At 35.1% G+C, this 20,029-nt stretch overlaps 1 protein-coding gene across 5 annotated transcripts in view; it reads left to right on the top strand.

Annotated features, from left to right (window-relative positions):
* The window catches only part of syk (spleen tyrosine kinase), a 115,035-nt gene that overhangs the window by 71,258 nt on the left and 23,748 nt on the right, over positions 1-20,029 (top strand). For 4 of the 5 annotated variants that reach the window (XM_022665569.2, XM_049468583.1, XM_049468584.1 and 1 more), the window contains exon 2: positions 16,290-16,725. In XM_022665569.2, coding sequence (XP_022521290.2) covers positions 16,324-16,725 — 402 coding nt within the window. In that variant the 5' untranslated portion in view covers positions 16,290-16,323. Of the gene's footprint in view, positions 1-1,426; positions 1,633-16,289; positions 16,726-20,029 lie in introns of all 5 variants that reach the window. The other variant, XM_049468585.1, reaches the window with a different exon arrangement.

Genomic DNA, 20,029 nt, shown 5'->3' on the forward strand with positions numbered 1-20,029 from the left:
ATATGTGTGTGTCTATAGGAAGAAAAAAATATTGGCACACTCTGGATTTTTGTGATTATTTTTAGCAGTGCTGGAGAGAATTCTAGGTACCATCTTTCTTCTGAACCATGATCATCACTCAGAAATAACCTCAGACCAACTCACCATATGACACAGTGGCTCAAAAACGATTGGTCATCTGATTTCAGTTTCACTTCTTTCAGCCTTCTAAGAGTGAAGATCTGCTCTAGTCTGCAGTGTCAGTTTCTCACAGTTCATATTCACACTGCAGAGGCTTTACTGTAGTTTCCTGCTGACTGAAAACCTGCGAATCTCTCATGATGTCTGCGGCTGCGTGCCATCAAACATGTGATACTTATAGTGTATAAAGGTGTATGTAGAAGAATGTAGAAGTGGGTAACACTTTATTTGGCTAGATCACTGCATTTAACTTGTTATACAACATAGTCCTAATCCATAACATTTTTATCCTAACCCTAACTCTGGCTTTGCTTTTATTCCCAAACCTAATCCTTACCCTATTCCTAAACCTAATCCTGGCCATAAACCCAAACATTAAACTAATCCTGACCCTAAACATGTCTCTAATCCTAAATTAAACTTGAACCTAAACCTGTCCCTAATCCTAAACTAAACTTTAACCTAATCCTGACCCTAAACCTGTCCCTAATCCTAAACAAAATTTTAACCTTATCCAGACCCTAAACCTGTCCCTAATCCTAAACCAAGTTTTAACCTAATCCTGACCCTAAACCTGCCCTAGCCCTAAACCAAGCTTTAACCTAATCTTGAGCCTAAACCTGTAAATGTAGTGAAAATAACAGTAAAGGTCACAATGCATTAAATAATGTCTTATTCATGTATACTCTCATACAGAGCTTATGCACTATGACTTTTTCTCTCACTAGAAGAGGCTTTACACTACATGTGCATGTGCACTACATCTTGACAGATAAATATAGTTATAGCTATAAACATATACAACCTTAAAACAATAGTAAAGCTGACTTGCTGGGTTAATCAGCACAATAACAGCAATAACAGATTAAACTCTTTCCTGGAATTCTATGCAAATTATTTGTTTTGTATTTGTTTTTTCATTTTTAAACTTAGAGCTTTTTTATTTTTCAGTGAAAATTCCAGTAAAGGTCACAATGCATTAAATAATGTCTTACTCACATATACTCTCATACACAGCTTATACACTATGACTTTTTCTCTCACTCGAAGAAACTTTACACTACATGTGCATTTCTTGCTTGACAGATAAAGGGGAAGTCAAGCTTAAAAAAAAAAGAAAAAAAATTAAAAGGACCAAAGGAAGTAGCTACAAGTAACTTAAAATGAGGAAGCTCACCCAAGAGTTCCAGTTAAAGCTGCTACCCTTTTTTAGACTTGTGACAAGTTCATTTAACTGTGTTTGTAGAGGGGAACGCACTCCGACGGCCCTGAGCGCTGAACACCTTCTGCTACACTGAGGGTCTTTCTGCTGCTGCTGCTGCAGTCTTTAAACTATCCAGCTCATTTTTGGCCATACCACATCCTGTTCAGATAGACAGCTCTTCAACATGGTCGCCATCGCACACTGCCACAGCCTCAAGTAGAAGAACAGCGGGCGTCAACTCGGCAAAGGTATAGTCTTCGATCTGATTCTGGCTTAATATTAATTATTTTAAATGTATATTTTTGTATTATTATGGATATTTATGGCAAAAAATGACATGTCCAGTTTTTTCCTGGCTGGCTATAAGTGGACAGTGAGTGAAAAGGCCGCAATTTTAACCTCAGCCGACATTTTTTCTTCATTTTCTTCATTTACATCTTTATTCATTCAGGCTTCAGTTTAAGCCTTTGTATCAAAAAACATTTGAGCTGTTTATTCTTGATTGAATTAGTTTAAAAGAAAACACACTCAGTTTATATTATTATAATAATTTGTTGTGATCTGTTATGAATAAATATACAATTTCTAACAATATACCATATAAAATGTGCAGCTTGATCATAACTCTTGGATTGTAGTCTTGTGAAAATACTTCATGTTTTATTCTTCAGAAAGTGTTTTAGCGAGTGTGTGTTGTGGCTGATATATCTGATCTCTGATTAGTTGGTTGCTTTGAAGGAAACATTTACAAAGTTTGTTTTAAGGGGAAATATACGCTCTACAGATGTCTAGCATTCATTTTATTTCATTTAACATTTTTTTGAACTTTAATAAGGTGAGAGTTGATTTATGCAGTGTGTATTAGTGTATTAAGTCACTAAACGGTCACTAAACTACAGCAAGTTATGCAACTTATACTGATCCAATGACCTTGTTTCACATGCAGCAATGCTATTTTTCTAAAAAATATAAAAAAAAAAAAATATATATATATATATATTTTTTTTTAGAAATGACAAAATAAGATTAAAAAACAAAAAAAAAATCAATGGAATCTGCATTTTCGCTATTATGCATTTAGGAACTGAGCATTTTAACCTTTATTCGAATATATATTTGAATGAATGGCATGGATCGGTTGAATCAACATTAAAGTAAGTTTTTGTTTAGAAGCTAAACTAACACCAACAGCACAACATTCTTTCAATTCCTATTTTTACGTTTAATAAAGTACCGTTTTGCTTTAAAAAAAAAAACAACAACTGAAGAGCCATATTTCTTAAGGATTGCAAACAATTGGGAAAATTAATTACATTATAATTCTTTCAAAAACCAGAACACATCAGCATATTGAAATGTATATTTATTCTACATTAAATCATGGACACAATATGGTTCTAAAGCAGCACAGTGTATATTTTCATATTTTCAGCATTGTAATTGCAACAATGCTACACAACTTTCATGCTACAACTTTTTTTTTGCTGCTTGATACAGAAGGACAATTCAAAATATATCAGCCCTATATAATTTATCATGTTACTCCAGTCTTTGATGCAGAAAGAGGACATTATTAATATCAATGTCTAAATGTTCAATTTTTCTGGAGAAATCTGGTGAAAATTTCTTACTAATTAATAATTACATTTAAATATCACAATGTTATATAAATATATTTTTAGTATCATGTAGGGGTGGGTGATATGGCTCTGAAATAATAATCACGATATTTAAGGGTATTTTTGCGATAACGATATACTTGGCAATATAGGAAAACAGAAAAATAATTAATTAATTTCAGGAATATAGTATAATAGTATAACAGTATAATCATAATGTGGCAAAATAAATAGTATAGCATAAAATAACATAATGCAGCAAAAAATATTGCAGAATATTTTCATGCATATAAACTGCAAACAAAAGCTATATTACAATTTCTGAATTAGCATGTAAACATGAGAAAAGGATGGCTTTAGAGCTCTACAAAATATCTTTTTTTTTTAGCATCGTCTTTGCAATGGGTTAATAGTTACCTGAGCCATTAAATCATGTTAAATGACTTCCTACAACTTTTTTGCTGCTTGGTACAAAGCAGAGGTAGATTCTATTTTCTCAATTTCATTTTTTTTACTCTAATCTTTAACACATCTAGCGTATTATCAATATCACAACATGCTAAATCGTTGGTTTATGGAGAAATCTGGTGAAAATAAACAAAATATTGCAATGTCAGTTTTTTTTTTCAGTATCGTGCAGCCCTAGATGCCCTTAAAATAATGAAGTTAATAATGATACTTAATGAAGCTTGAAGAAGTGTTCAGTCCTGGAAACATGTTCTCACTTTTTTTTATAAAAGCTTAATTTGAATTATTGTGTGCTTTAAAAAGTGATACTAAAATGAATCATAGCAAATATATCATAGCATGTGGAACTAAACTTGTTCTTAAATCAGTAGTAGTTGCACCAGTTTTTTTTTACCATTTGTACCATTGTATGAGAATTGTATGATATCTCTCTGAACCTGTACTGGAAAGGGTTAAAATGTGCTAACAGACAAGTGCTTTATTCAATTATAATATATAATGAGATATTCAACATACTTTAAACTTTAAACCATACCAAGTGCATTATAATCATGCAATTGGCAGTCTGATCTAAGACATTTGTACCCCCTCCCGCTGTACTGACACGTCCTGCTGTGTATTTGATGTCCGTATTTAGCAGTTCTGCAGCGCTGCTGGTCTGTCTGAGCACCTTCACAGCTCTTAATAACAGCCACAGTGTTGCTCTTTATCCTCTGCATGCTACCTAAAGTGAGAAAGCTCAGTCACCCAGCCCACAAACCAACATGTACAGAGGGATGGACAATATGGGCAACTGAAAAAAGCCCTCATATCACAAAATGTTTAAAGAGATGCCGTACAGTACAAGACAATACGTAGCGCTGGGCAATCTAGTTTTAAAATTTTAGATCACGATTAGTGGTGTCAATCGATTAAAAAAATGTATCTCATGTATTTATTGATTAACAGTGATTAATTGCACTTTTTCTTCTTAAGACGCAACTTTTTATAGTAATTATTTGAGCAATAATGCACGAGAGGAAGTGCTATAACATGTAATATTGGCACTACTGTTCTGCGGTCTTAGGCACGAGGCAGCAGGCCGAGTATAGAGTAGATCAGCACAGCAGTTGCCAATATTATTAATATTACAGCACAAACCTTGCGTGTCTTATTGTGAGTATACCACAGTTACATCATCACTGTTTATTGAAAGATTTTGAGTTAAACAGGACGAGAAAATGTGAACTGTTTGGTTATAAACACTCTGCGTGTGAAAATAGCTCCATTGCTGCTGTGCTTGTAGTTGCGCTGTAGTCACTCCAGTGTTGCTGGCTTTACTAGCCTAAATAAACGGGTTTACAAAGATTTCTGGGACCGCATCTTTGCCTGCGCTGCCTATTGGAGACATGACGTTTTTGCACTGCACCTCTATGGGATCCAGCGGCTCCCAGTGGTGTATAATGACTTTGCATTTGGTTTGTATTTGTTTTGTAAGCGCTGCACTAGCGCTGTAGCTAGGTTACCTGTATGTGGCGGAGTAATACATGGAGAGTTTTGGTTACAGTGCATTTTCAGCTAATAATGTCACTCATAAAACGCCTTCCAGCCAATCACATTGCAGGGTCGGAACTAACTGTGGTATAAATCAATGTAAATGAAAGAATTAATGTGAAAAATGTAAAAAAAAAATAAAAATGTATTTATATTAGTGGTGTCAATGAATAGTAGTACTAGTAAATACTATCATATACTTTTTTGGGGGCGATAAATCCAATATGTGCTGCTCGAAAAAAGAATGAACGTTATTTGTTTACATTATTGTAAAAATCTCAGCGTAGTTGTAAGAATTTCTGAATTTGAACTGAATTTGCTGAGTATAAAAGGACACCTGTTTTTCACACCTGTATTTGGTTTCTATGGTACGGATCAGTTGATGAGTTTGTTTATTTCGAGCATTTCTCCCTCTGTTTGGTTTGTTTTCACACAGGCATAAACCTGAACGCACCAAAAAGCGCACCAATAAACTATGCAGGCACATCGTCTCCTCTGATTGGTCAGAGCTGTCTGTTGCGAAAACAAGAAAGGAAATATAACGAGAAGATTCTGTGTTCCAGCTTGTGTATCTGTGCAGTGTGAAGCTGCTTTAACACAGAACCAGTGATGGTATAGTTACTTTGAAAAAGTAATCCGATTACTGATTACTGATTACTCCTTTAAAAAGTAATTTAGTTACTTTATGGATTACTTGATTTTAAAAGTAACTAAGTTACTTTACAAGTTACTTTATTAGTTACTTTCAGCAGCTGCAGACACCACCTCCCGCCGCCTTAACATAAACATTATAACCAGTTTTGCCATTATTCCCTTTATTGGAAAATGCATTTTTAACATCAACAATTTATCTCTATTAAGTTGAACTATTTCCTAAAAAAATAAGTTTTTTTTTTATAAAAATAAAAAAATTAACATAAATATTTTTTTTATAAAAAAATAAAATATGGTCTTTCTTGATTTTACTAAACATAAATACTTGTTTTTATAAAAAAATATATAAAATATTGAAAGTCTTTCTTGACCTGACATATTTAACACTGTAAAACTGAACATTGAACTTGTTGTTCTCTGCAGGGCAGCAAGGAGTGGTTTTATAAAACAGAACCGTGTATATGGTCTAGACCAGGGATCACATATTTGCAGACTGCGGTCCGGGTCCGGACCCAGACGTTGTCCAATACGGACCCATACCGGACCCATCTACTGAGAAGGATTTAATTCTGCCAGTGTTCATTTAAAGCACCGGAACTTTTCTTGTCTTTACGGTATTGTGCGCTCTGCGCCACAGCGAACGTGTGGTGTAAAATCTTTAAATGCTCTCCTCTGCCAATCAAATTTGTGGCAGACCGCTGCCCTGGCTAGTGAATTGGGACGCGGCCGCAAAAAAAACGCTTTAATAAAGAGATAGGGCGCCGAGAACTGGCGAAAAACGAAAACGGGCGGAAACTAAAGACACGCCGAGCGCGAGAGAGAGAGACAGGGGAGAAAGCGAGACGCGTGTGATTGGGGAAGAGCGGAGGGGGAATGGGTAAGGGAGCGGTGTGTGTGTGTGTGTGTGGAGGAGATGAGGTGGAGAGAGAGAGAGAGTAACGCACAGTGACTTAAATAAGTAACTGTAATCTGATTACTGGATTGGAAATAGTAACGCTTAGATTACTCGTTACTGAAAAAAGGGTCAGATTAGAGTAACACGTTACTAAGTAACGCGTAATTAGTAATTAGCTAATTACTAAGTAACGCGTTACTGACATCACTGCACAGAACTCTGAAAATGGGAAATAGAAAACACTGCGAGCGGTGAAAGCTGCACATACCACGCTCAGTGTAAACAGCATGGAGCATCTATCTATCTATCTATCTATCTATCTATCTATCTATCTATCTATCTATCTATGGCAGAAGTTGGGGTCAAAATTGGTGGCATAACAACCCTAATCACGGTGTTTAAAGACATTTTTACAGTACACAGTATTAAGCGCAATGTTGTGACACGCAGACAGAGTGTATTAGCTAATTAACAGTGGCAGATTCTTTAAAACTGCTATTTTTTTATATTTTATATGCAAAGAAAATATATTTTTCTTAAGTTTTTGCTGCACTTCATCCAGTTCAGCAGGATTTATCACACTGTTTGTAATGTACAGTTGGGTTGGTGTTCTTTAAACATTAATGGTATTCTTGATATCATCAATACATTAACTAATAATTTATCACGATACAACTATAAAATATTGCCCAGCTCTACCAATTTTATACAGTGAAACTGATAAAACAGCACTGGATTCATTTTTTATAAGACTCTGGTCCTTTAATTATGATGTTTCTATGAGATATTTATTTATCTGTGAGAGTAATACCTTCAGTAACCAATCCATTTCCACACAAATGATCCATGCACACTACCAGTCAAAAGTTTGGACACACCTCTTCTCATTCTCTAAATGTGTTTTCTTTCTTTTGGTGATTTTGTACATCACAAATGTAGTTAATATTAAAGACATTTAAGGTAAACAGGAACATATGCAGATTTATACTGTAAGGAAAAAAAAGAGTAAAAAAAAACAGAATATGTTTTTTACTTTAGATTTTCCTAATAGTTTTAATAGTTTGTTCTAATAGTTAGAATAGTTCTCTGCGTCTTGAAGGAAGGAGTTCCTGGAGGTGCTGAACAATAGTTGCTGCTTTTCCTTCTGGGACACTTTCTTTTTTTTACAGTTTTACTACATAATTCAATATGTATCCCTTTAACTGTTTTGATGTGTTTAATACTAATCTACAAAATAGAAAATAAATTCAAAAAAAGTTTAATACGAATGCAGATTTGAAATGATAGTTTTCTCATGTACATAATAGTTAAGAAGCCGCAGCAGACCATAAGATTGATTTTTAAAGTGACTTTAGTTGGGTTATTTTGATTTATTTCTATTTTTATTCATGTAAATGACAAAGTTGGCACAGTTAAGTCTTGTTTTTTTAGCTTTTTCTTCTAATTTTGCAGTTGTTAAAACAAGTTTAAAATGGTACAATAAGAATAGAGAACTTAAATGGTTTGAAAATGATGGGTTTCATATGAACATCATAATTCTGAAGCAGCAGCTGAACATACATTTGATTATTGAAGTGACCTGAAATTGATCATTTTGATTTATTTTTTTTTTCTTTTCCATTATTTTATTATTATTATTATTTTTTGTTAATTGTTATTCATTTAGTTGAGTGAGTGGCAATTTGGCGCCTTTTTACTGTTCAGAGTGAGACTCTGTTAGCAGAACAATGACCTTTCATGCCCAGTGAAGCCGTGCTCCTCAGTATGGAACTTTTTGTGGTCTGGGTTTGTGTGTTCGAGAGTCTCTCTCTCTCTCTACCTGTGCTCGACTTCTTTGTCTTCTTTCAACTACAAATGCAGCACTGAGGTTTATTTTGCAGTTCGTGTGATGCAATGCCCTTTTTAAATTGTGTCTGAAAAGGACAGCAGGATGTCTTCCATCCTGTTGCTGTATTTGACTTGACTTAACTCTATATTCATTCTGCCTGTGAGTTAGGGGTGGGTGATATGGCCCTAAAATAATATCACAATATTTTGTGGGGTTTTTTTTTGTGATAACAATACTTTTGGCGATATGACAAAACACTGAATTAAAAAATATATATATATTTCAAAAGTACACTACTGCAACAAAATAAAAAAAAATATTATTGTATATGATATGAGATGGCACACTCCTAACTGAGATTTTAAAAAATACAAGAATTTTATCAGATTTGTAACATAAGTCAATGTTCCAGAATGTCATGATACTAATAATAATGCACTTTAAATATCTCCATGTATTCAGAATTAAAGTAAAATAAATGATACTGTACAGATATAATCTGTATAAGTCTCTAGTAGATATATAATGGGAAAAGAGAACAGTTTTTTTTTTTTTTAGCTAAAAACAGCTAAAAAAAATAGTACACTAATGTGATAATTAGGGGTGGGTGATATGGGACGATATTTCAGGGTATACGATATGCGATACGATATGTGTTTAAAAGGTGTTTGTATCTGCTTAGGTGCAAGGCAAACACCCTGGCAGCAATCTATTTTCATGCCTTTTGCCTACATTGTTTATATAGCAGCAGTGCGTTGGCAGCTTTGAAAACATTTACATCAATTCTAAACAAAATGAAAAAGCATGAACAAGCATTTAAGTTTTCTCTGCTAAGAAACATTGAACACGTCCAGGTATCTGTGCCCTTGAAATAGCAATCCGCCAAAGTCAGAGCTCGCCTGGCTCTTAAAGGGAATAGAAAGTGACATGCTGATGGGTTTATTTCACATCATGCCCAAATCACACCCATAATAAGTAATGAAGAGAATTAGGACATTAGGAGATTTTGAGATGCACAAGACATACTTTTCCTGTCGTTATCACTAAAATATGCTCCTTTATCTATTAATAAAACAACATCGCTCTATAAGGCAAACTATTATAAGGCACTTCCGTTTAGTTAAAATAAGCTTAGATTCCTGAATTTCTCCAGCACTAAGGCTGGGGCATTAGCATTAGCTGCAAACCGCTAGCAGTTAGCGGCTAATGCCACCCGACAGCGCTACACTGAGGAACCCTGAGTGTTTGGGTAAGCCAGGGCGATATTAGCTAGCGGTTCGTTCGACGTAGCTTGTTTTTACACGATAAATGCGCAGGCTACAGGCCGATAAAACTCACCTCTGAACGGCTAAAGAGCTAGCGCTTAGCGTGGTTAGCAGCAAATGCTAATGCTGCTTAAGTGATGCTAGCCAGGGTTAGCAGCAGGCTACAGTCCAAAAATAGTCACCTGTGAATGGGGGAATAGCTAGTGCTTAGCGCGATCAGTGGCTAATGCTAACGCTACTCCAGCCCCGGTGCTGGAGAACTAAACTGAAACTCCTCTATATCGCTGTACTTCAGCAGAGTGGCTTTACCGCTCCTTACAACCTGACTGGTAAAATTCATGCACAAGTTACACTGGATTAAAGGGTGCACAGACAATTTTTGGGAAAATGAAAGGAGATTTACGGGGAAAAAAATATGGTAGAAGGTTAAACAGATCATTTTTGCTGTAGTAGCATTTTGCAAGTATCAGCAAAATGAATTGTACTATCTTTTATATTGTTTTACTATATTATTGACATTAGTGCATTTGTTCACTATAGCCTGATATACATGTTGCAAAGTATATTTGCCTTTACAGTTATCCTTAATGTAATGCATTTTAAAAAATATTCAGGCAGATTCTCCTTTTTTAACATTTCTCCCAGCTGGGAATTATAGTATAGACATTTCTGTGTTTAATCTGTTTATTTATCCACTAGTTTATTAACTGAGAAGAAAAAATGTGTGAAAAAGATATAAAAAAAAGAAGTGTGACAATAGGCGTGTCCAGCAGCTAACAGAGCGAGGCTCGCCTCTCAGCTGTTTTGAGAAGAGTCGCCAGAGCGAAGGCGGAATCTCGCTTCTGAGAGAGTGTTGAGCTATTTATGATAGCTGTAAACCTAACTGTTAGTGAAACACAGCATTTTTGTTTTATGAAGCATATTCATGGTTTGACTAGAATTTAGTTTGAAACCCTGCTTTATTCATACTTTATTTATCTCATTAGATTTAGAGTTAAATCCTGTTTGATTCCTCTCTGTATCTCCAGATCAGTCAAATATATTAAATTCAATTCTGCTTTATTTGCTCATTTCAAATGCTGTGTTCATTATAATGGACATCATGCAGTTTCTTCCCTTTTTTATTGCACGTGATACTGATTGAGACCAGTTGAACATCAGAAAAGACATTTATTAGCCAATCAAATAACAGCTTATAAAATTACAATATGCACACTGAAGTAAAGCATGAAAGAAAGTTGAATAAGTTCAGAGCTTTAAGGATTGTACTTTCAGATGTTCTTTAGAAGCACTTTATGTTTTAAAATTCAGTTTTTGAAGATTAAAACTGAAAACGCTTGCCCTCCTAAAATAAAACTATTAAGATCATGTGTTAAAAGCATTAAAAACTGTCCATTAGAAGCAGCACAGTATTAAAGAGAGGGATCAGGACCTTATGATAAAGACTATGAGCATGACAATCCAAGAACACAGAGTATTTCTTTTCTTTTTGTAATAATTGTATTTTTTATTTTACTGCTTAGAGACTATTTATAAAAGTTAAATAAAATCAGATGTATATTAACACAAAAATAACAATGTTAAACTATTAATTCATTACTGAATCTTGAGTTTGATTGTGTTACAGACAGAAAACAGCATTTACATATGTTTTGTATCACTAGAACATATTTCACGTATGAAAGGGTTAACAGCAGACTGAATTAAGACGGTACTGTAGGCATGAGGAAGTGCGAGGAACCCTATTTTCAGTTCCATTTCTGTTTTTTTTTATTTTGTTAGTCTTAAACATTTTAATATTGAAATGACATATTTTTCATTTATTATGACATATAAAAGGCAGGAATCGTTAGCTTAAAGTTGCAGTTCATGTTATTTTGTTTCTAAACTGAAAGAAGAAGCATTTCTGGGTGGAAAAGGGATAACATATTGTGTTTAATTAATGGTAGTAGTGTGCTGGAACGACCATCCCTGCTAAGCTTAATATATTCATTGTAAAAACTGGGGTGTCGGGTCGCTTTTCACTGAATTCTTTTGGCCATGTCACTCGTCTTTACATACTTACGCCTCATGTATAGCCTCTAAAAGAGGATCCGGCTCAGTTTTACTGAACGCGAGGGGCTGGTGGAGCAATGGAGACTTCAGAAGAGGAAACTCAGAGCTCAGTAGCTGGTTCACTCATAGTAAAAACAAAGAAACTAAGAAAGAAAGAACCAAAGAAACTATCTCTCTCTCTCTCTCTCTCTCTGACTAAACATAACCTGGAATCGGATCATCCGCTCAAAAAGGAGGCCGCATTATAATCGCCCAGTTTAAAATCCCAAAACTTAAAGACATTAGCATTTAATATAAAGTCTGTACAATTTAATATTTTAATTTTAAGACTTAATTTTAAACTAGTTTGAATAAAAAAATTCTTACATTTTATTGTCTCATACTTTTTCAGATACACAGAAAAAGAACAAGTTATGCAAACAAATGGAAGTTTACTTAAAATGAATGATTGAAATGAATGCTCATTTTAAGTCTAAATGTATAAAAAATTATATAGAACTGTTTTTTTAGGTTGTAGGGGGTTTCTTAGAATAGAATAGATGGGAGTTTCCCTTTCTAAAGCTGTGCTGGCATTTAATATTTTAATCCACAGTGTGAGCTGTGTACCAGGAATACGTCACAAAAGGCATTAACACCCACACAGTGCAGTGTAAGGACACAGGGCTTGGCAAAAGTACCATCATTTTTACTACCATGTGGTCATGTGGTCACTGTAGTACTAGTTACTGTGGTCCAGAGGACTGAGGCGCTGCCACTATCAGCCAGGGATCGCTGGCTTGAATCCCAAGTCATGTTTCTTGCCATCAGCGGCCAGAGTCCGAGAGAGCAGAGAGAGTACAGTTGCCCTGCTCTCTCTGGGTGGGTAGATGGGGGCGCTCTCTCCCCATTTCCCCAGAGACGAAAGAGACTGCTGTTATTCGGTTGAGAGAGTTAGCAATTGTGTGCTGTTGTGGAGATGAGCAGGTAAACCTGCAAAAAACTTTATCAAGGGTTTATGAATGGTCTATAAAGGAGTTTATTAATGGTTAATAAATAGATTGCAAATACTTTAAAACCCATTAACAAGCAGTAAATAATTATATAACAACAAATAGAAATACATAAATGAATAGAAATGGCAACAGTGAGCTGAAAATATGCAAAATAGTGATTCCACACTCATTTATACTTTATACTTTGTAATTTAAACCTCAGATTTTTTCTAGATATGGATCTTACTTTTGTTTACTGTTTTTTCCATCAGTCAGCATTAAACATGTCATATTAATTTATTGATGTATGTTAAACTATAAATTAAATGATTAAGTTGAATTAAATAACTAAAGTAAACAACAGATCACTGTTGCCCTTTTAATTGATGTGTTGCAACCAGTGATGGTATAGTTACTTTGAAAAAGTAATCCGATTACTGATTACTCCTTTAAAAAGTAACTTAGTTACTTTATGGATTACTTGATTTTAAAAGTAACTAAGTTACTTTACAAGTTACTTTATTAGTTACTTTCAGCAGCTGCAGACACCACCTCCCACCACCTTAACATAAAAATTATAACTAGTTTTGCCAGTACTGCCTTTATTGGAAAATGCATTTTTAACAGCAACAATGTATCTCTAGACATTTAAAGTTGAACTATTTCCTGAATATTTCTTCATTTCAATTAACATAAATACTTGTTTTTATATAAAAAAAATGAAATAAAGAAAGTCTTTCTTGACCTGATATATTTAACACTGTAAAACTGAACATTGAACCTGTTGTTCTCTGCAGGGCAGCAGGGAGTGGTTTTATAAAACAGAACCGTGTATACGGTCTAGACCAGGGATCACATATATGCGGACTGTGGTCCGGGTCCGGACCCAGACGTTGTCCAATGCGGAACCAAACCGATAAACTACTGAGAAGAATTTAATTCTGACAGTGTTCATTTAAAGCGTCAGAACTTTTCTTGTCTTTACGGTATACGCGCTCTGCGGCACAGTAAACTTGCAGACCAATCACCTGTGGTGTAAAATCTTCAAACGCTCTCCTCTGCCAATCAGATCTGTGCAGACCGCTGCTCTGGCTAGTGAATTGGGACGCGGCCGGGAAAAACTGCTTTTATAAAGAGATAGGGAGCCCAAGAACTGGCGGAAAAACGAGAACGGGCAGAAACTAAAGACACGCCGAGCGTGAGAGAGAGAGAGACAGGGGTTAAAGTCAAAGTTAAGAGTAAAACAGGGGAGTGCGGTGAGTAAACCAATGGTTGTACCTCATGTGAGTGTGTGTGTGTGTGTGTGTGTGTGTGTGTGTGTGTGTGTGTGTGTGAGTGAGGTGAAGAGAGAGAGAGTAACGCACAGTGACTTGGATAAGTAACTTTAATCTGATTAAAGTTACTGACATCACTGGTTGCAACTGCCTGTTAATGGTTTTGAAGGCATTTACAACCTAATCAATAATATTTAATAAACTTCTTTATAAACCATTTATAAATCCTTTATAAGGGTAGTCCTATTTTAAAGTAGTACTGTATATTTTTTATTATACTTAACATGGAAAAGTACACACTTAAATTAAAATTAAAATATGTACTTAACGACATGCTAAATGTATTATTTTCAAACAACTTATAGCAATTTAAGTATAGTTCAGTTGTAATTAAGCTTTATTTAAACACAACATAAAATCATGAAATTGTGCTTTTGAGAGTTTTTTTTCATACAACTTCTGCTAACGTAAGTAGATTTAAGTATGTGTTTTTAAACACTCTTTTTAATACACTTGAATTGTACTGAAAATATACTATTTTGCATATTGATTCACATAATATGTACACCTTAATGCTATTTGGAAAAAAACTACACTAAAGCTTTTAAGCACTTAAGCAGTATTTCATGCCACTATATATATATATATATATATATATATATATATATATATATATATATATATATATATATATATATATATATATATATATATATATATATTGTATCAACAGAATTTATCATTTAAAGCATATTGCTTAAAAATACATTTTATGAACCGTCACCCCACTGTGCATGTTTTCTTTTCTTTTTGTGTGTGCATATTTTTGATTGTACTTTGCAGTTCTTTCTTTTCTTTCCTTTGGTTTTGTTTTCTTTACTTTTGTGATTCCTATGTATCAAAACAAAAATGCTTTAAATAAAGAGTAGAAAAAAATACATTTTATGGAAATACAAAGAAAGTATATTTAATGTGTACTTTTAAAAAGTATATTAAATAAAAAATGCACCTTTAGTGTTCTTTACTTAATTTGAACATACTTTTAATGATCTTAAGTTTACTTCCTTTTTGCAAAGGATGTGCTCTCATATTCTGATATAATTTGAACTTTAGAAAACCTTAGGTTCTTAAAGGTCAGTGGTTTTCTTCAGTATCTTATTTAAGAAAGAAAACAAAGCAGAGGAACTACTGGATGAACCTGAATAACAGCAGACCCTTAGAAGGGGAAATAAGATGTGCTTGTGTAAGGTGTGTGTGTGTGTGTGTGAGAAAGGTATCTGCATAGTACAGGATATAGATGTGGTATATAGGTGAGACAGGTTGGGGCCAGACTCAAGTGTTGCTTAGGGCAAAGGTAAGGTTAATATTGAGACTGGTGGGATATAAGCTTTTAAAATCTTGTTTCTGCGTTTGCCTCAAAGCTCCAGTATAAAACTAAAGAAGCAATTCTGTGCTGGCTGATAGACTACATTAAAGAAAAAAAATACATATATATATTTGTATATTTGTTTCCTCTGAGATTTATAGCTAATTTTCTTCTTAATTGCCACATACAACTTGCACAAGAAGTGTTTTGCCCTGAATAATGTAACAATAATGTAATAATGTTTTGATGTAATTATTTTATTATATCTGACTCATGGCTCCTTGAAACAAGAGAGACAAGTTAAGAGATACAAACTGACCATCCTAATTCCGGTCATTACATCTCCAATAATCCCTTCCTTCCAGAATACACATGCCACCAGTCACCCATCTCTCATCTTCTCCAGAGTACTGATTTCAGCCACCCGTGACTACTTACATCTTTGTTTATAGATACAGCTCTGGAAAATGCATCTTTTTTGTTTTTTTCATTCATTTCTTATTTTCTGCAATATTTTTACTTGGAATTTGAGAGAAATGTTGTCTGTAGTTTATAGAATAAAACAACAATGTTTATTTTACTCAAACATAAACCTATAAATAGCAAAATCAGAAAAAAATGATTCAGGAAAAAGGCCCCAAATAATGCAAAGAAAACAAGTGCATATTCATAAATTTTTAAGAGTTCAGAAATCAATATTTGGTGCAATAACCCTGGGGTTTAATCACAGTTTTCATGCATCTTGGCATGTTCCTCTCCGCATTTGTTTGCAATAAAATGCAGGAATCATAAGCTTAGTGTAAAGTCTGTGAACTAATTATTATTATTGGTGTTATGTGTGTTTTTTCATCCTCTTAGTGTTAGGGGTGTTATTAGGCATAGAGGAATAGAGGTCATATGAACAGGAATTGGAAATAAATATTAATATTTTAAACTTTATTCTATAAAATAACTCATCCTTGTTTCCCATCTTTCAGATTTCTGGGGACAGAAGGAGCTAGGCGAGCAGTCATGGCGGATAAAGTGCCGTCTTTGTCGTTCTTCTACGGGAACATCGCTCGAGAGGAGGCGGAGGAGTACCTGAGGCATGCAGGTATGAGCGACGGCCTCTACCTGCTGCGGCAGAGCAGGAACTACCTGGGGGGCTTCGCTCTGTCTGTGGCCTACAACCGCCAGTGCTACCACTACACCATAGAGAAAGAGCTGAACGAGACCTTTGCCATCGTGGGCGGAAAATCCCACCGGACCCCGCAGGACGTGATCGAGTACCACTCGCAGGAGTCTGACGGACTCATCTGCCTGCTGAAGAAACCCTGCAACCGGCCGCGCGGCGTGCAGCCCAAAGTGGGGGCTTTTGAGGATGTGAAGGAGAAGCTGATCAGGCAGTACGTCACACAGACCTGGAACCTGCAGGTTAGTAGCAGCAGAGCTCTGCAGCAGATACTGTGTTTACTGCATACCAGCAATACAAAACACAGTTTAACATTATAGACCAGGGATGTCCAAAATACGGCCCGCGGGCCATTTGCGGCCCGTTTCCTGTTTTGGAGCGGCCTGCGAGGAATTTTAGGAATAGAATGAAAGTTGGCCCGCTGTTAAGCAGGTTTTTATAATGTGAGATTCAAAGTTTGAACGCTAGGTGTCAGAAACGGGCCAAAGAGTCTAAAAGCGGAGAGGGTGCGCATTTCTAGTGCAGAAAAATGGGGCAAAAGAGTCTAAAAGCAGAGAGTGCGCAGTTGTAGCGCAGAAAAACGGGCCAAAGAGTCTAAAAGCGGAGAGAGTGTTCAGTTGTAGTGCAGAAAAACGGGCCAAAGAGTCTAAAAGCGGCGAGAGTGAAGTTGTAGTGCAGAAATAACGGGCCGAAGAGTCTAAAAGCGGAGAGGGTGTGCAGTTGTAGGGTAGAAAAACGGGCCAAAGAGTCTAAAAGCAGAGAGAGTGCTCAGTCGTAGCCCAGAAAAACGAGCCAAAGAGTCTAAAAGCGGAGAGAGTGTTCAGTTGTAGGGCAGAAAAAGGGAAAAAGAGTCTAAAAGTTGCCGTAATTAAGGAGTTTAATATTAAGAGACATCATGAAATGAAACATCCATTTGAAAAATCTTAGTTTAAACAACACTGTCAAAGATAGATAAAGATAGTTAGTCAAGTAAAATGTTGTGTTAATGAAAGTAATCAGGAAAATGTATTATTTAAAGTGGTATATTTCATTATTTGTTTTATTACAGAGTCTGTGGCCCGTGACTTCAAATATATTTCTCCTTCTGGCCCCCAACAAAAAAAGTTTGGACACCCCTGATATAAACCATTTAACGACTAAACGCTTCTGACTCACATTCATCTAAAAGTCTGTTATGAGTAAAATTGAGAAATTCTTTTATGTTTGTAATACTGCCACTATAACTGTTCCCTATATTGGTAATTCTGAAACAGCGCATAAACAGCTATGATAACAATATTGCATGGTTATGTTTAGGTTTTTATTTCAGACAGCTTTATTTTTAGAGTTCATTTTATACATGTCCTTTAGATTAGTATGTTTAAAATAGAGGTAAACTCTCATAAAAATATGGAAAAAATAAAATAAAATAAAAGGTTATATAAAAAGATATATCCGTTTCACTAAAACAACTACATCTGTTTTTTTATTATTATTTTGTTTTTAAAATTACTAAAAACTTTTGCGTTCCTAAAATGGAACCCCTAGGATTTCCCAGAAAGCTGCCTCATAGTTAAATTAATTTAAAACTGTCTTTGAGTTTTGACCGTATTAAAATACCATTTTTCCCCTTTAAGTGCTTCCAACCTGTTGCTAGGTACAATCTACACTTCCTTACACACATAACTCATTTACTCACTTATTTATGTGAAGATAACTTTATCTATCTTTAATTATTTTGCTTGGAATTCTCACTTTTACTAACTGTTTATTATTTGGAAACAGTTAAAACATTGCAAACATATTCATTATTTGGCCGACTTCAAGAGTATGACTTATTCTCCTGCCATTGTGAAAGTTCTTAAACTGGTCTTGCACTCAAGTCCTCAACCTGGCAACCAGCATAAGCTTTGTGTGAAATTGTTTATAAAAATTGGACTGCTGTAGCCATTTCATATGCTGGCTGTCATTTTATGCTTATAGTTCCTTTAATGTAGTGATTAATTTAGCTACATTTGTAACAAACGAAAAAAGTGTGTCTAACACGAAAAAAAACAGCATTTATTGATAACGCCAATAGACTGTGTATAGCTGGACAGAGCATCGTCTCTCAAAAGTGAAGCCACCACAGGTCGGGCGCCCCCTGCTGTTTGGTTGCAGAAAGCTGTGTAACCCCACCCATACCCATAGGTTTCAATGGCAAAACAGACAACTTTCAATCACGTTTTTTTAAATATACTGTAATTCTACTTCCATTATTTAAATGTAACAGCTAGTGTAACCTCTGCTTATATTGTCAATTTTTATATCCCCACAGAATTCGTTTTTATAAACGTTATTCAGCTCTATTCAAAACAGGTGTGGTTATTGTAAAAGGGCTGGTTATGGGCGGGACCAATAACAAACAGTTTGCAGCCTGTGACCGTGAGGCAGCCCTCAGGGGCGGGGTTACTTAAATGAGTAGGCTGTCTCTCCACAGTCTTTCTCCCTCCTCTGGTCTCTACTGTGCAGACTCGGGTATCAGGATCGCCAACATGGAGGAAAATTTTGGCTTCATTCTCATTGAATGAATGGGAACGGCAACACGGCGTCCATCTTTTTTTACAGTCTCTGATAACGCCTTTAAAATTCTAAAAAGCCATTTTTTTTAAACATGTGAGGTTTCTACATAGTACTGAAACAAATAAAAAAATCTGATAAATAATCAGGTTTTTCAGAAGGTGTCAGTTCTTTGTATTCACTTTAACTCTGATAGCTCTTTGTGAACTTCCACTTTTTAAGGAAAGTCTGACACTTGAGGTCACTTACTGGAAGTGGTTAAAGGGTTTATACAGTACATCAACTCACCCTAACAAGTAACACCTGAAGACAGTTACAGGAAGGGGTTAAAACAAAACGCAAGTGAAGTAGGTTAAAAAAAGGGGACAGAACTCTGAACTTGTGAACTTGTTTAAGCCTTTTCCTGGGTCAGTTTTGTGGTCTGCCTTCATTTTCATTTCTTAAAAGCTTAGTAGTATAATTATATGGGATGTCTGTGAGTCCATAGAAACTTTTATAATGTCTTAAATATGTTTATTTAAGAAAAGGCCTTCATTTGTCTGAAAATATAGGAATTACATGTTTGTAGTCTGTAAATGTTGGTGTATTTTGCCATTTTGTTCTGAACAAAAAGTATTCATTTTAATTTTCTCCATACTTGTAGATTTCATGTCATAACTGATGATAACATAGTCTAGTTTGGTAACTTCGAAAACCTAGAAACTTTAAAAAAACAAGAAACTTCAAAAATCAAGGGACTTCAAAAAAAACTAAAAGTGCAGTAATTTCAGTACAGACAGTTTTTAAAGCAGAGCTGCCTGAGGGCCCGAAGATCACCAACATCCAATACTGACCATCTGCCTTATCTCTTTTTATTTCTAAAGATCTTTTCACCAAAATCTTTTGAGGATATTATGTAATGTAAATGGTGGGTTATGCAAAGTGGTTGCACGTTTGGGGACAACATTGAATAATGTTTTCTGAAGTTTCCTTTTTTTGTTGTTTTTTTTTTTTTTGTTACAATTTTAC

This window comes from Astyanax mexicanus, chromosome 20 (assembly GCF_023375975.1).
Source record: "Astyanax mexicanus isolate ESR-SI-001 chromosome 20, AstMex3_surface, whole genome shotgun sequence".
Taxonomy (NCBI): domain Eukaryota; kingdom Metazoa; phylum Chordata; class Actinopteri; order Characiformes; family Acestrorhamphidae; genus Astyanax; species Astyanax mexicanus.